The sequence below is a fragment of the Pseudorasbora parva genome, chromosome 17 (assembly GCF_024679245.1).
Source record: "Pseudorasbora parva isolate DD20220531a chromosome 17, ASM2467924v1, whole genome shotgun sequence".
NCBI classification, from domain to species: Eukaryota; Metazoa; Chordata; class Actinopteri; order Cypriniformes; family Gobionidae; genus Pseudorasbora; species Pseudorasbora parva.
The window spans coordinates 20389987-20408469 of NC_090188.1; the positions used below are offsets into that span (position 1 = coordinate 20389987).

An 18483-nucleotide genomic window follows, 5' to 3' on the forward strand; every position below is an offset into this window, starting at 1 on the left:
CTCTGAGGGGTAAGAGGCCTGGGATAGGCTTTAAACTGTCCTGTCTTGATCCACTGTGACAGCCGAGCTGAGCTTCCCACGGTTTGAAACAACACTGTTTGCTTATCCTGAGCACTATCTGATATGGAGAATGTGCAGGTCCTGCTTTCCCACCAGTGGGGTAGATGCCATTGTCTCCTACTTTCAGATCAGCTCAAAGCCCCTGAATGTCTCTCAATACAGACTCTTTAACTGAAACAGGAACACCTTGGCTCACTCCAACAAGAGTCCGATGGGATGGAGGTGCTCAATCACTAAAAGCATCATGCTGCTTTCTGTTGTCATCTGAGATGATCCCATCAGCCAGAAAAACATCCCAGTGAAAGGATAAAACTAATCCAAGTGATTGTCTTTTAACATGAGGTACTGAACAAAGTTTTTAAAGGGATTTTGGAACACCAGAGAGCAACACATTTGAAACCTTGTTTTGAGAGTAATGATCTCAACGCTATATCTTTCCTCAGTGACATTATCATTGTTGGAGTAAGTGGACTCCCCTATTCTCATAGAATTAGAATGATTATATAGAGAGTTTGTGTGAGTGTGTGTGAGTGTGTGTGTGTGTGTGTGTGTGTGTGTGTGTGTGTGTGTGTGTGTGTGTGTGTGTGTGTGTGTGTGTGTGTGTGTGTGTGTGTGTGTGTGTGTGTGTTTACTATCTTTGTGGGGACTCTCCATAGATGTAATGGTTTATATCCTGTAGAAACTGTTTATTATATCCCCTTACAATAACCCTAAACCTCCTATCACACATAACGTTCTGCATGTTTACATACCCCCCCCCCAATAAATTAATTAATTAATTAATTAATTAAAATAAAATAATAATAAAACAATAATAATAATAATAATTCTGTATGATTTTTAAGATTGTTTCCTCATAGGGACCTCAATTGAGTCCCCACCAGGATAGAACACACACACACAAAGTGCAACTACATTATGAGGACATTATGAGGACATTCCATAGGCGTAATGGTTTTTATACTGTACAAACTATGGTTTTTTACTGTACATTCTCTCCCCTACATTAACCCTACCCCTAAACCTACCCATCACAGGAAACATTGTGCATTTTTAAATTTTAAAATAAAACATTGATCAGTGTTTTTAAAGCTATTTTACATTGTAATACCAGTGTAATGCCCATGTCATTATACACATTTGTGTCCTCATAAATCACATAAAAAAGCAAACATAAACACACAAACACAGAGTTTAAAAGTGGAGGTTCGATAAGTCTCTTCTGCCCACCAAGGCTGCATTTATTTGATCAAAAATACAGTAAAAACAGTAATATTGTGATATTTAAAACAACCGCTTCCTATTTAAAAGGGTTACTTCAGTGATTTAGCATTATGCTTTGTATTTAAACTGGGACATCATTTTTGAATTTGGTGCCTTCTAGACTGAGAAAAGACAGACAATTTATTTTTGTCTCATAGGGATGAACAACAACAACTCCCAGAATGCACTTGCTTCGCTGCCCTGTGATGCCACTCCCAAAGCCACCGCTACTGGATTACTGCATTAACTGCCCACCGCGTTCATTTTCATAAAATCAGTTCAGTTAAAGAACAAACACTACAGTTAAAAACTGAATGTGTCTGTTCAATATAATGTGAGTGAAACACCGAGCGAGTGTCACGGCACAAACGCAGCAGGAGTCCGATTACGAGAGCTAAGGTAAGTGCGGCATACATTCATGGCGGTCGTGCAGTCTGGCAAATTTTCAGATCATGCCTATGAAAGTTTAACTTTCATAGGAATTCATTTGAAAAGTTGAAGCACTCACTTTGCTCCGATCCGTTTACATGAATCCTTGCAGCTGCCCGAGCCGAGCGCTATACGTGCGACGATGCAAATTTACAATATTTGCGTCATTAGATTATTTTTTTTCAGAAATAAAATACATAAATCTCTCATCTCAGGGGGATATTAGGGGAGGGAAGCATAATCATTCGAATATATGCTAAATCGCTGAAGTAACCCTTTAATATATTTTAAAACGTATAATACTTTTTGAATATATAGAATTCAGCAGACATTATGATTTGATGCTCAAGAAACTTCTTATTAATGTTGAAAACATGGTACTGCTTAACATTTTTTGGAAACCGGAGTCCTTTTTTCAAAAATCATTAATGAATAGAAAGTTCAAAAGAACAGTTTTCAAATTAAAATATTTAAAAAAAAAACATCAAAGTCAATACTGTCATTTTTGCTACATTTAATACGTCCCTGCTGAATCAAAGTATTCATTTCATTCAAAAAAATGAATGTGTACTGACCACACACTTTTAAACAGTAGTCCCTGCTGACATGACTTAGGCCATGCAAGATAATATTAACAAATAGCTATATAGCTTATAGCAAAATGTTTAAGCAAACTTTTCCACCATACAATTAACTCAAGTCCCTCAGTATTTTTTTTTTCTTATTTAATATAATTTGACTCTGCAATAGGTCATAACTGAAATAAATGTGTAAACAGAAATACATGTTGAGTGTTTCAGGTGTGTATTTCGATATGTGCATACACTGTACAGTAAGCTTGTGTCTCACCAGTATAAGGAGACAGTGATTGGAGAAGTCTATGTGAGCAGGGATGGTGGAGAACACAGAGAGGACCAGACAGCCAAACACCAAAGTGAACCTGCCAGTGAACAAAAAAAAAGGAAAAGCATTAGTAACTGTATCCTGTTCTGTGTGACTTCACCTGAGCAACTGAGACTAAAGGTTTCATTGTTCTGGAGTGAAAGCACCTAAACAAATCCTCAGGATGGAACATCCACTGAATCTGAGAGCTTTCAGAGTGGCATTAGATCACAATCAAATCCGGTGGTGCTTTTCTACAGATCTTTTAGCGATTGACTAGTAGACATAAGAGCTGGTGAAGTACCTGAATGGCATGGTCTCCATGCAGATCATCACTTTCTCCATCATTAAAGCTGCAGTGTTTTGCTAATGACGGATGTGTGCTTTGTATAACTATGTCACACCGCACACCCGATGGCTCTCTGCTATTGTCTGAGCTATTTACTGGAACATACAGTACATGCTTTCTTCTGCTGCCTCTCTGGGGCAGTATGCTGTATCTGCCCTGTTTCCTCTCTCTCTTTTGTACTCACCCTGTATAAACAGGCTATTAACATCGGCCTGAGGTGTTCGAGAACAGAGACAGACTCTTCATCTTCAGAAGCAGATGCAGCTGTGCGAAACGTGCAGCCGTATGCGGTTATGTGCTGTCTGAGTGAACTAGCAGACATCACCGTGACTTCCATTGAATGCTAGTCTTATGTGTCCTGTAAATACACTGTCCAGGAGCCAGTTCCAACACTGTCTTCTGTATTTCTCTTATTTGAAAGGGACCATATTCTATGAGTTTGTAAATTATAATTTCTTTCCCCCCTGAGGTACACTCATAATTGGTTTTCCTCAACAAAATTGTTCACATGACCATTCCCCACCCTCTCTCTGAACCTTAAGACTATTTTGCCAGTCTAAGAAGAATCTAAGTAGCGTTTACCAACATTAACAGTTAATTCTTTCTTTGCACGTAAGCAATGTGATGCTGCAAAGCACAGTAGTAGGTTTAAGAATTTCAACATAGAGCCTTTTGCTGCATTTACTCTCTCATAGTCTTTTGATAAATAACATTCTATGTAATGCAACATATACTAGGGCTGCACACGGTGTGTGTGTGTGTGTGTGTGTGTGTGTGTGTGTGTGTGTGTGTGTGTGTGTGTGTGTGTGTGTGTGTGTGTGTGTGTGTGTGAGTGTGTGTGTGTGTGTGTGTGTGTGTGGGGGGGGGGGGGGGTCTGAAGTAACGAAAGGGGGCATTGATGATGTAACACAAAGTATCCCCAGCTAGAAAAACATGTGGCCCATTCACGTCAGACTGTAAACAAACCTGTTGCTCGCTACTACAACTATGAAACTAAAAGCTACTGAAGAAATACAGATGGCAGAGCATTGCATAATAATACTACATAAAACAAAAAGGTGCCTATGCCAACATATTCAAAAATTCGACTCATTGAAAACAATGAAATAAACACAATTAATGGCGTCTACTTTACTATAAAACACACACTAATTGCTACACATTTAACAGATAACAGGTAAGTTAGCACAGCCTGAACTGCAATCAGGGACAAACAATAATACAGTTTAATAACTACGACTTATTGCCTAGCCCTCTAAACATGGAAAAATAATTAATCATACTTTTAGCCTACTCAGTAGAGGTGCTTTCTTCGTGGTATGGGACGTTTGTAGGTGAATGTTTTAAATGTGTCTATCAAAATGTATCGTTGTAACTTTGACCGATAAAAGGATAAAACTTCAACTAGTCATGTACATTGATTTCAGTTTGTCGTGCTCTTCCTTTACATTGTGATGCTTTACAGCTGTCTTTAATTACTTATTAGCGCCTGTTGAATGCAATAAATACAATAACCCACTATTAAATGTATTTTTCAGCAGACTATTTCCCTACATTTTTCAATGATCACTGTATAATTAATAACAGCAATAACAGCATAACTGTTGAAAGGCATGAACTGAGCATCATACTCTCTCAAAATCAGAGATGAAAAATCTGTGAACACTTTATTTTAGTGTTCAATTCTCATTATTAACTAGTTACTTGTTAGCATATTGCTAGGATATTGACTGTTTAATATTACTTATAAAGCACATATTAATTTCTTATTCTGCATCCCTTAATCCTACCCAATACTATTCACTCTAGCTCCGCCTAACAATTCCTGGTTGGGCCAAACAAAAAACAAATTAAAATGAATAAACATTTCAATGTCTTCTATAGCGCAGTCAGTAAAGTATAAGGCTTAAGAGTCAAGGTTTTGACTCGATTAACCCGGGCTTGAATCCGCCTTTTGCTGAGCTCGGTCTTCTCTCTTTTCCCATCACATCGGAAAGGCATTTACTTAAAAATTACAATACAGTTACAATAAAATAAAAAATAAGAAAATGTTCTAAAAGTGTAAATAAAGTGCCTAACGGAATGTTTAATAATAATAATAATAATAACAATAAAAGTACTGATTGGGTATGGTTAAGGGTAGGTGTGTGTGTGTGTGTGTGGGGGGGGGGGGGGCTTTTATTGTCCGATTAAGGCGGCATCCATTTAATAATTTTAATAAATATAATAATTAACACTGGTATATTGCATCCTGCTAATGTTAACAACAATACTGAGGTGCAAGTATGTATCTGTCAAACTAAAGTATAAATAGCATCTAATTACTATTTACACATATTGCAAAGGACTGCTACTTATAAATTATAAATAGAATATATCACTATTTTCACATATGCTATTTCACCTAGTTCATAGCATCTACAGCTATTTTCACTTAATGTAAATATCATCTATCACTAAGAAAATATGTTATTTTCACTAAATAGAATCTAGTTGCTATTTACACTTGGTGTAAATACCATCTATCGCTATTTGCACTTAATGTGAATAGCATCTAATGTTGCCTAATTTAGGCCATTGCCTAAATTTAAACATTACAAAAACTACCTTACTAACTATAAATAAGAAGAGTTTATTAGGGAGAAAGTTTATAGTGAATATACAGTATATTCCCCATACTAAAGTGTTACCAAAAATCTATATAAAATATATTTATTTCTTACTAAGTGCAAATTCGTTAACATATTTACTGACATACTGCCTGAGACTTAATGATATAAATATTCCAATTAAACTTTATTTGGAATACTTCTTTATTGCACAATGCACATTTTTTTTATATTAAAATGTGTTTTAATATCACCATTGGTGATCTCTGTATAATATCAGTCTTTAAATGCAAGATATTTAAAGTGTACCTAAAGTAAACTTGCATTAGCTCAATTGAAGCACAATCAAAATTACTAAAGTATATTCAATTAGCAAACATATCCAAACATATCAAATTAAGCAGACTTTAAGTAAGCCTATATTAATATAAATAATATACCAAAAGAACAATAGCAGGGTTATATTAAGTAGATAAAAATGTAAATGTATTTGTAGTACACTTAAAATAAATGTATTTCAAAAACATTTTGGCATATTTATTTTTCACGATAGGAATAAAAACGTTCACAATCTGTGTATCCATGTCTTCGATCAATATCAAACGAGTTGTGGCATTTGTCTGTAACTGTGTTAACAGCTGTTATCAAAGTCCTGCTGACAGCACTAACCTGTTCTTCTGTCTTTCTTTCGCTTTTGTCTGAAACACAGCCTGTCTGACCTACTCCTCACCCTTTTAGTGCTTGGCTAACACATGCACACCCACACGGGCCAGACTCTTTCAGTTAGTGTGAGGGCTTCTGTGAATCTCATAACACTCCATAGTATTACAATCCCCAAAGACTGGATCGTGACAGAGTTTATGAGTCATTGCAGGATATAGCGCTTTCCATATCCTGGTGGTACAGCAGACCACAACTATTATGCTCAAAATGGTGTTGTGCTACTCAACTAGAACATGTTTATAGCATTTAAACATGTCCGAAAAATGTACACACGCACACACAATAAGCCCAAGAAAAGGGCTTCTGCTACAGTCATTACTGTAACCCAAAAAGACACGCAAAACGGTATAGCAGCAACACAAAAACAGTCAACTTGAAAAGACTGAGACCAATAGAGAAATGCATTTATTTGGTCATTTCTAATTTTCAATAACAATTATATTATCAGCATAACAATTTGAGTGAAAAGCTTTTTGCATCAACACTCAAGCTGCCTGTGATCCAGCATGAGTTTAGGGCTTTAATGGAAACAATTTGTTAACACAAATAAAAAAATTCAATGCAAGAAATATGCGGGGCAGGTTCCATAAAGCACTAAGACTAGTCTTAAAAGTAATCTAATTTTTTTCTTTAAGACTGGTCCTAACTTTTTAAAAATCAGTTTCATAAAATGGTAGATCTGTTCAGTTTAATTTAGAAAAGTAAGACTGATTACATTTTGACTAATTGCTAGTTAGACAATTATTCGTGCTTAGTTGGACAAATTAGTGCTTAAGACACAGTCTTAACATAGTGGTTAAGTTTATGCAACTAGCCCCAGACTTTTGCACTTAGACACATCTCTCAGAGCAAGCTGAAGGATCTACTGCACTCAGATGTGAGGGGAAATTAAAATATTAGACCAGGAAAGAATGACTTTTTTGAACAAACAGCTGCAGGTACCAGTGCTCTGTTAAATGCTCCAGCCAGACAATGTGTCTTTCAGCATTCAGAGTCGAGTGGTCACAGCGCCAGGCTCCCACAGACTCAGACATCTGAGTTTTCAAAGCTCTGAACCCCAGGGAACTTCTTCCATCGGCAAGACAAAACACAGCACCACCTACCAATTCTGAGGTCTGTGCGCGTAAATGTGCATGTGAGTGTATGCAAATGTCAGCTTGCAGTTCTGTCGTAGTGCTGTTTTACAATGCATCTGAGAAATAATAAAGACGGAAATAGTACAGTAGCACGTAATGGGCTGCACACCTGTTTCTGTTTGTCCATGTGTGTGAGACTGTCTGAGACTTGTGTTGTTTTTGAAGCAGGCTCTGAGGGGTTGGAAGCATTCAGGCAGACAATGATGACATGCTCTGAGTTGGAATTTCAATTATTTCCCCATGAGTTTGGCCACCTGCAGTGTGTACCGTCTGACCAAACATGATGCGGTAGAGGGCGGTGTTGTGGTCTGCCACACCGAACACACAAAATCCTCTTATGAGAAGAAAAAACTTTTAATGAGACTTTATGAAAGCACACACACTGTAAAAAAATATTTAAAAAAGTAAATTACCTTTTGCCTTAAAATTTTGAGTTCACTGAAAAATGGGAGTAAATACATTGAACATTTTTCAGAATCGACAACCTTTACTACAATATTATTAAAAGTTTTTATTTTATTTTTAAAGAAGCATATTGGGTAATTGTGTGTTTTATTTGTGATGACAGTGAAACATGCCAAATGTTGCTATTTTCATGATTTATCAAATTTTCCATGTGGTACAGATACAATAATATTTTTAGTGTCTGTTTATTTCCTTCAACTTAAATTTTTAATTTCAATAAACTCAAAATTTTACTCAAAATTTACTTTTTTAAGTTAAACCAACATTTGTTTACATTGCAGGAAGAACAAAGAGACAAAACAAGTAGAGGAGATGAGATGAGGGCAGAAACTAGGAGAGGAGAGGAGAGGAGAGGAGAGGAGAGGAGAGGAGAGGAGAGGAGAGGAGAGGAGAGGAGAGGAGAGGAGAGGAGAGGAGAGGAGAGGAGAGGAGAGGAGAGGAGAGGAGAGGAGAGGAGAGGAGAGGAGAGGAGAGGAGAGGAGAGGAGAGGAGAGGAGAGGAGAGGAGAGGAGAGGAGAGGAGAGGAGAGGAGAAAAGAAAAGAAGAGAATGTCCCTGTGTTTTGAGAGTTGGCTGGTTTAGAGATAAGTCCTTTGCGTTCATGACAAGATGAATATGATCATTCATTTTCCATTGGATTTATATAAAATATAACATGAGTAATCCAGCATCCACAACGCAATACAGCTTGAATTATAACGGCTGTTCTCTGAATTATTGAATGGCTTGTACAAATAGCCTGTGGACATCTGGCTCTTATTTGGCGTGAGCCTCTAATGGTTCTCCTCCGTCTGAACAGGAAGGTCTGGACACTGGCTGCTGTTTCCACTGCAGCTGGAACAGACTGGAGAACACAAGTCAGACCTCTGACCAGAGCTTCACACAGGCCCGGGGTTAATGACAGCCATAAAAATCAGGTCCAAAATATCTTTTATTCCCCAATCAATCAGACATTTAAATGCATCTCCGAGTGTCGATTGATGGCCAGCTGGTCTAAATTAGATTTATTTGTTTTAAATTATGTTTGTACATGGCAATTGTGAAATGTTAAATGTTTGCGTGAGCATGCTGCAAATGTACTTTCCCTACGGGGATAAAAACACTTAACTAACTAATTAACAATATTCCATTAGGAGGTGGCTTTCATTATTTCACAGCCCTAAAATAATAAAAGCCACAGGTTATATAGGAGTCTGAATGTTAGAATCTGATTCTGATTCAGATATTTTCAGATAATCTCGAGCTAGCAAAACATTAAGGGAATGTACAGTAACACAAAAGAGTTTGACTGACAAACAGTAGGACATCATTAGCATCCTCATTTCTTTCAGCAATTGACTGGACGCATGCACAAATCCAGAATTCAAGCGAAAGTGAGAGAGATGACGGATTGGCTTCAGACAGACCGAAGGGAACATGCTTGTATTACTTGCACTCCAGATACTCAATGTGTTTGTGTTTGAGAGTGTGTACTTATTTGATACTGACTGTAGGTTTAGCCATATGTGGTGTACACATATAAGTGTACACGTTTGTGTTATTCAGAGCTAAATGAAAGATTTCTTTTTTTCTTTTTTTCGGTCTGCTAGATTCCTGAGCATTCCTCTGGCTGGCTGAACGCAGGCCTGTCATGAATAATTAGGGATGTCATCTAACATGGCACATTGCTGTTCCAAGTTCAGTGAAGCCAGTTATAAGAACAAAGCCTTGCCATAAAGCCCAGGTGAGGCAGTTACTCAAAACTGGCCATTAGTGCATTGTATGCAACCGCACGATTCACTTAAAAAAAAAACTCTGACAAGTTGTGATACACCTTGATTTTGTTATCTTAACCTCGCGATGAACCGGTTCCTCTGAAAATTCCAGTTCTCAACATACAAGCAAGTCAGAAAGCAATTAGATTTGCTTTTCTTGAAGGAAACAACCCTGCTCGCAACTGCAATGTCTTGTTTTCTGTCAGCTGCTCAGAAGAGTTGTTACAATCACTGTACCATTCAAGACCAGTCACAACATGCAAACAGATGCAAGACTAAACGCAATTCAGCAAACAGTACAATGACGACGTCATAACGTCTAAAGTCAATGGGAGATTTTCAAAACGATTTAGCTTCTTTAAAATGAAATTGGATCAGGTTTAAATGGACTGCGGTAAGTTTAACATGTCTGGTCTTTCCTGTGTTTTTAGTTGTGCCCTCAGTGACCTAGTTTCCCTGTTGTTGATAAGTTCATTCATCTCCACCTGTGTTCATTAATCATCTTGTTTGTCTCGGTTCATTTAAGGCCTCAGTTTTCTCCCCGTCTCTGTATATGTCCTCGTTTGTATAGTGTTCGGTTGCAGTATTCTCCAGTGTGTTTATTATTAAAACCTATTCATTTACTTTATTATTCGTCGCATGCTTCTTTATATCAACCGAACTGTTACGGTAAGCAGTTTGGGCTGAATTAATTGAGGAATATCAATATAGTGGCACCACAAATGCACTATAAAAAGAACACAGGCCAGTCAGGCGTATGCTTAGAGTTGGCAGGAAAAGAGGAGTTTGTTGGAGTTTAATTCTTCACAAATTGCACTAGGGATTTTTAATTAACTTTGTTAACTGCTAGCAAACAGACTATACAGCTATTTGATATGGCAGGGTGCAGACGTGATCAAAGATGAAGCCTAAAAATAGCTTGTTAAGGTTTGAGATAGACGTCTTAATGCAGTTGCATGCATGCAGGCCTCCAGAGAGGAATCACAACAACATGAACAAACGCACAAACTACTTATAAATTCCTGTACAACTATTATGAATAATGCTTCATGAATCAAATGCTTTGATCTACTGTTATTCCACCAGAAACTATGCATATTTAAGGAAGAGGACAACCATTGAGATTGAGATGAGTATAAAAAGAGAAATTCATCTTCAAAGGGAAGATTCATTGTCATATCTTTGAATACCAAAAAGCACATCTTTAAAAATTCCTCATGGAATGTTTTTTTTTACAGCAGTTTGTGTCCATTGCCATGATATTATTGTTTTTACTGTATTTGAGATTTAAGAAATGCAGTCCCTGAGCAAGGCTTCCCAAACTTTTCAGTAAACTGTTCCTATTTTCAGTATTGGGACTATAACCCTTTATACAACCCCTATAATATGATTCTTAAAGGGTTATGCAAATTCTATCATTAATCACTCATTAATTACTTGTTCATTTGCTCAACACAAATTAAGATCTTTTTAATTAAATCTGAGAGCTTTCTGTACTCAACAACCACTATGACGCTTCAACAAGTTCATAAAGAGATCGTCAAACTAGTCCATATAAATTGAGCGGTTTAGCCCAAATCTTCTAAAGAGACTCGATGGCTTTATATGATGAACAGATTAAACATAGTCTTTTACTCACATATAAACATTGATCAGCGAACATAAACAGAAGCTCAGCCGAACTTGCAGGACGTAATAATAATAGAAAATGTTTCGAGAGAGATTTGAGAGAGTAACAAAATATGGCGCCATTTACAGAATACAGCTATTATTATATTTGATATAACAGACACAAACCCTGAACACACCTGAAACTCTGTAAGGTGAGAAATGGTCTTTTTAACATGAGGTTCAGTCTAATCAAGCTTGGTGCTGTCCATGGTCCTGAAGCTGATCACATTATGCCACTGCTGCATCAATATGATGCTTTGGCTACAACACAGAGCCCGAATCAGGTTTGTGACTCGGTGATCATAACAGAAAAGAATGACAGTGTGTCAAAATATCACATTGTTAGCATTATCATGTGGTCTGGTCTGGGCTCAATTTGATTTACAGACTGTGTAAATAGGAGTTCAATAGTCCATCAGTTATACATCTTCTTATATTTTATAATATCCCATATTATATTTCTATATTCTACATTCTAGATGATTTTTTTCAGGAGCTTTGGGACACATTATAATAAATGTCAGCGGGAGTGGGAGACAGTTCCCTAATCTCTTTCTTATAGACAAATAAAACACAATTGACTGTAAGCCCATAAAGAACAAACAGCCCCATCGTAACTGCAGGCTCCCAGACACCACAGCAGTTGGGTTTCTATTGGAGCCTCACTTCACTGAGAGCAGTATGGGGATGAGGATGAGCTACGCCGTGACGCTCCATTCCGCCTCCAGCAGTTTGTCTTAAGGAGGACAGGGAGCAGGAACAGACAGGATGTTCCCCTGCCAAAAGTCTATTAACTAATCCTGCTGTTTATACAATCTACTCAAGTATCTTACAAGGCTGATCGGTTAGATGAAACACGCTGTTTTATTTCTAAGCAACTACTTAACCAAAACACAAGGCAGCCAAATGCATCCAAAGCCCATGAAGTCTCCAGCTAAAGTTCACTGAAGTGAATGGAAACACTTAATCATTTAAATAATAGAAAGAAAATAATCATTTATAACCATTTGTTGAGATTATGACGGTATTATTTGATGGTCATCACTAAACCCTGCCTTCATATTGCATGTATGTTGTTGCTGTAGGCATGAATGTAATATTTGTGATATATTTTGTGTCGCTGTTTCCACTACCATTCAAAAATATCAGATTCTCACCAAGGATACATTTATCTGATCAAAATACAATATATTAAAATAATTCCATAATAAAAAGGTGAAGCATCATAATAATTTAAAATAATTTTTATATAATTTGATTATATTTATATAATTTAAAATAACCATTTCTTATTTTAAAATGCAATTTATTTTCAGTGATACAAAGCTTAGTTTTCAGCAGCCATTACTCCAGTCTTGAGTGTCACAAGATCCTTCAGTAATCATTATAAAGAAAAGAAAAATCTAATATTTCTTATTATCAATTTTGAAAAACAACTTTGCTGCTTAGTATTTCGTGCATAAAGAAATTAGCATAATTTCTTACTTAACTTTTATCAAAAATATTTGTCTTTAAAAAGTTAAGTGGATATTCTCTTATTATGAGTTAAAGGGAGAAAGTACACTCTTAGAAAAAAAGGTCCATTGGGGTTCTATATAGAACCATAGGTTTCTTTACTCAACTCCAAAGAACCTTTAATGCTAAAAAGGTTCTATAATGACAAGAAAGAAGCCTTTTTGTTCTATAGGCTATTATTTTATTGATATATTACATTATTCTGCAACATTGTGTAGTTGTAATTAAATTATTGTTTATTAAACTGTTGTAGTAACTTAATATCACATTTTAATCATGCTGATTTTTGGAGGAGAAAAACTGAACTCTTCATGTGATATTGATTACCTACATTAAATTAGATAAATATATACATTTTCTCACCCCATATCTTGAATTTGGTGATGATTCACATGCACTCAAATGCATTTGAATACATTGAATAATGCAGTGAAATGTTTGTCAATAATATGAAATATTTGATCGGAAAGGACAAAAATGATAATGAATGAACCCCTAAAAGGTTATATAACCTTTTTCCTGGTTACAAAGAACCATAAAGGTTTCTTTTGATTGAATCCTTAAAAAGGGTTCTATATAGAACCTTTTAGGGGTTCCAAATACCTGGCGCCTGATCAAGCCTTTTAAGGTTCTATATAGAACCTTTCCTTCTAAAGGGGGTCGCACACCAGAATCAAAGCTCAGCGGCGCTTAGCGCTGCGTCTCAGGTATCTCACACCGGACGCGCACATTACATACGTGCAAGCTCAATTTTGAATCGACTTCTGACAGAAGTGCTTCACGATGGGTATATCTTGAAGCACAGGGTGAAATCAGTATGTACATTGACGATTTGAGAGAAATATAATATAAATTTAATATAAAACATTGAAATGGCGCTCAGTGGCACGGCAGGATTTTGAACAACTTCCTGAGTCGCCGTGGACAGGCGCCGAATGCCGCTGCCGATGTGTGTACACTCATTGAAAGCAATGTGTTCGAATTTTAAAAACGTCCGAGCTTCCCATCCAGTGTGCGACCCCCTTAAGAGTGTAATATAGTATAAGCCCAACATTAGCTAATGTACACATTACATTAGTTTTTACAAGTTTGTTTTTAGCCCAGTAAAGCATTAGGTTTCTGTAAAGTATTATTTGCCACATAAGCTGTAAGATGCAACTGCTATTGGTAGTCAAATAAGCTATCCTGTAACATTTCTTAGAGCACAAGAAGGAGAAATGAAAAGTACACAGAGGAGATTTAGTGTAATGATTCTTGTGTGTAGTGAACGTCACCCGCATGGCTGGGGAAACGGGGCCAAATTTCCATGATGCAGCATAGCTTGGCTTTGAAGGTGTGGGCCAGGAGACGTTTTGCTCACCCTTTTTCTCTCCCTCCCTCTGTCTTTTCCTTTCCTTTCCCTTTTGGGTACCATTAGGAGGAGTGGGAGGAATCGGCACAAGCTGTTTTCCATGTGATGAGCACAAATCCTGCACTAACAGGATCCAGACCTGGGGAAGCTGGTGAGCTCAAGCAGCTGACAGGGTTCATAAACGCTCCTGGCATACAAGGAAACAGCAGCAGGTTCTCATCAAACACCAAACGGCCTCTCCTGTACTCCCTTGCTACCTCAGTGGGTCACATTCTCGCAGTCTTGCTCTACAATTGCTGGTGCTAACCAGATGTCAGCTTGTGTCCTGCAGAGCAAACTATCACACAAAAAAGACAAAGAGAAAAGAATATGGAGTGCAAAAGGTGGCGACAAAATCTAAAGAGCAAGTTAAAAGAGTCTAAAGAGATGTTTTGTCTAGCAAGTTACAAACCAAGGGAGAGAGTTTTTTTAAAAATCAGCATTAAAATGTCAATAAATGTATTAGGTAAAGTTTATATTTTATGTAATGTAGCAGGGCCACTATTTATATTCTTAATATAAAACCATATTCACTTGAAATGTTCTGTAGTGTGATGAATAAATAAATCAAATCTAAATAGTTTCATTTGAAATACATTTAAAATACAATTAAAATGAGCTCATAATAGCTGTATGTGGAATGCTAGACATTTATTTGAATAAAAGTATCTGCCAAATTTTTGGCAGATGCTGTTTAGTTGTAGCTGGAGTCAAGCACTTCATAATTTCCAAAATATATGTACAATAAAACAAAAGAACAGATGCTTCTACAGATTTTTCAAGACAAGACAAGTTTCAAGACAAGCGCTCAGCATGAGGAGATCACTGCATGACTGCTACTTTGTGGAGATACCAGAAAAAGAACAAGAAGAAAGAAATGGCACAGTCTTGCATGACGTCTCTGCACTTCTTCATCAGGCTAGACCCAAAAGAAAGGAGCTCATAGCATCCACTGAACCACATTCAGCTCAAATCTACCTGTTCTCAAGCACCTATCCATCTACTGAAACTCACTCCACTCCTTCACATTCTCTTGTCTGTGTCTCTTTTCATCAGCCCAACATTTCATTCTCTCTGTCATCCATGGATACTTTTCACAGCTCTTAACCAATGCTATCATAGAAGAAAAAACTGCTAAATAGAAACCATATTAAAGACTAATTTTGCGCATGAGTCACAAGAACAGAACTCATATAAAACTCATTTGGGCAACCGAGATGTGAAGGACTGATTAGAAAAGTAGAGCTGCTAGTGTCTGAGTGTTCCTCAATAATAATTCTTCAGACAGATGGAAATCTCCATCATTTACAAACACTTTGAACTCACTCACCCCAGAAAGTTCAACCACACCATGAAATCCCACACTCACTGCCGCTGCTGGCGGTCCCGCTCCACTAGCTCCATTAAACACACAAATGTGCTCAAACACAAATGTTCACAGGAAAGACTCTGTCACGGCTGGCTGTGCTGCATGTACGTCGACATGCTTCCTCTGGTTAACACAGGTAAGTTAGAAAGAGAGACAATAAATTATCCAGGAAGAACTCTAGACTTGGAGGGATAAGAGGAGAGAAAGAGTAATTATAGCTTAAATGAAGCTAATGCATGTTCAAGAAGGAAGCTTTTCTCTCACTCACTCTCTCTTTCTGTGGTGTGTAGATTTCAGGTTAAGATGGCATGGTCAATGCTCTGGAAGAACAGAATTAAAACATCTGATAAGAAACTCTTGAGATATTTTTCAAAATACAGAAGAGTTCAACCAGCAAACTTTTTTAAAATTTGTTTATATTTAGGCCTGTCACTTGCAGTTACTATAATTTATGGTAATTAATTATCTAACACACATTTACAATTTTCCTACCAGCTTGACGCCACACATACATAAAAGATTCCAAAACTACTGTAGATATATTGTGTCTAGATATTCTTTTTAAATTCTATGTATATATCATTAAATCTATATGTAACTTTACTGTATAACTGTTTAATTGTAACTTATTCCTTTTTATTTAATACATTTTATTTATTAAAATTTTAGCAGGAATTACTCTTGTCTTCTGTGTCACAAAATTCTGATATATATATATATATATATATATATATATATATATATATATATATATATATATATATATATATATATATATATATATATATATATATATATATATATATATATATTTTTTTTTTTTTTTTTTTTTTTTTTTTCATTATTCTTTGATGATTAGAAAAGTATGGAAGCTTATTTCCGCCATCGAATAAAAAATAAAAAATGTAATTGCAACTTTTTTTCCTCACAATTGTGAATTTATATCTTGTAATTTTGACTTGATATCACGCAATTGTGACTATGAATTGTGTGATATAAACTCAATTCTGAGAAATAAAACAAAAAAGTGTCCCCTTAGAATTGGACTAACTCACAATTGTGGGTTTATATCAGCAATTCTGACTTCATAACACACAATTGCGAGTTTTTTTATCTCCCAATTCTGACTTTATAAAATGCAGTTATGACTTTAAATCTCGCAATTCTGAGAAAAAATGTTGCAATTATGTTTCAAAATGTTTTATTCGGTGGAGGAAATAAGCTTCCTTGGTTAAATGAACAACTTTGCTGTCACTTATGATCAATTAAATGCAACTTTGCTGAATAAAAGTATTAATTTCTTTCAAAAAAATCTAACTTGCCCAAAACTTTTGAAAGGTAGTGTACTTACAGAGTATAATATACCATATGTAACAGTTATAGAATAATAGAATAGTTAAAACATATGACTGCATTATGGTGAGTACCGGCCAACTTAGAATGCTCTGATCACAGTCTCTGTCTCACTTTCTCTTCTTCAAAGCAATTTTGCCCCTGGTGGGTCCTCACACTTTACTAATGGATTGGGTCACTGAAGAACCCACTAAAGTGTTCTCCACAGCTTGCTTTAATTGGACTGTTTACAAGCAGTGTGCCGAAACTCTATTGTAGACTTGGGGTTAATTTTCACCCCGGCTGCAGCAGTAAATCTGCCGCATCAGAGGGGGATTTTCATCACTGGAGAAGCCACAAGCATCATATGAGCACATGAAAAGCTAGCTGGGTAACGGCAAAAGTATATTGACACAAAACCGTATTAACATGAGAAGATTATGACTGAATTGTCTAAAGCTAAAACAGCTGATGAGGTTTTTCCAGTCTTATCTGCACGTAAAAGAGTTTCCACTCAGTAGCAGAGTGACAGAACACACACACACACAGTTCCAGACATATGTCTATACAAACGCTCACATGTACCTCTGGCTTTTTATGGCATTAATGATATTTTGAGAAAAAGCAGATGGGCCAAATCTGTCAAGCTTATATTGATGCTATCCATGTAAGGATACAGTAGCCAGGGAGCCTGTCTATCCAAGCTCTCTTGCTCCATATCATACACATGCACACACACCTCTCTCTTTTTGATCATAAAAAAACAGTATAGTTCTTAAAGTATTCCTACTCTTCCCCCACCTTTGCAATGCAAGTAGTTCATGGATTATGGTGTAATGGCTTATGAACATGTATGAAGCAGATGGTCTTGTGTCGGTAATATAGCGCATCACATAATTTTGCATATAAATAATACGATAATAGTGACATAATTATATAACATTTCAAAATACTTACATTAAATTTTAAATCCCACATTTTCTTAGACTTTTGGACCCCACTGCAGCCACTAAAACAATACATTATTAATGCCAAATGCACCTGCAATGGCTTGTAACTCATTGTTCCCTGAGGAATAAAATGGAAATGGCTGTGGTATAATCTAAATTTGACATGCAAACATATGGGTAGATCATACACTAAGCTCTCCGCACAACCCCCACTTTATAATCAAGGTGTGGAAACATTTGTCGTCCTAATGATTAAAATGAAAGGAGCTCCACACAGGACTTGACAGAGGACAGGATTCTGCTGAACAGGGTGTGAGTGGTGACAGTCCTACATTTCAATTATCACACAGCTCTCTAGAATACTTGATTCTGATTGGTCAAATGTGGCATTCTGCATCAAATATTTTTTGTATAACGACTGCTGAGAAACATAATTGACTGATGTTCTTGGAAACCAATTTCCTACAGTGCTGGATTTATGTTCAATTTGCGTTTTGGACCTAATCACCCTGTCGGGGGTTCATTATCTTCTGAAGACTTGCATATTATCTTTTGCTTTTTCCTTCTGACTCATGTTTATAGTCTTT

At 36.5% G+C, this 18483-nt stretch overlaps 1 protein-coding gene across 7 annotated transcripts in view; it reads right to left on the minus strand.

Moving 5' to 3' along the window:
• Positions 1 to 18483, minus strand: part of kcnq5a (potassium voltage-gated channel, KQT-like subfamily, member 5a) — a 162124-nt gene that overhangs the window by 35386 nt on the left and 108255 nt on the right. For all 7 annotated transcript variants that reach the window (XM_067420817.1, XM_067420816.1, XM_067420821.1 and 4 more), the window contains one exon: positions 2602 to 2692. In XM_067420817.1, coding sequence (XP_067276918.1) covers positions 2602 to 2692 — 91 coding nt within the window. The remainder of the gene's footprint in view (positions 1 to 2601; positions 2693 to 18483) is intronic.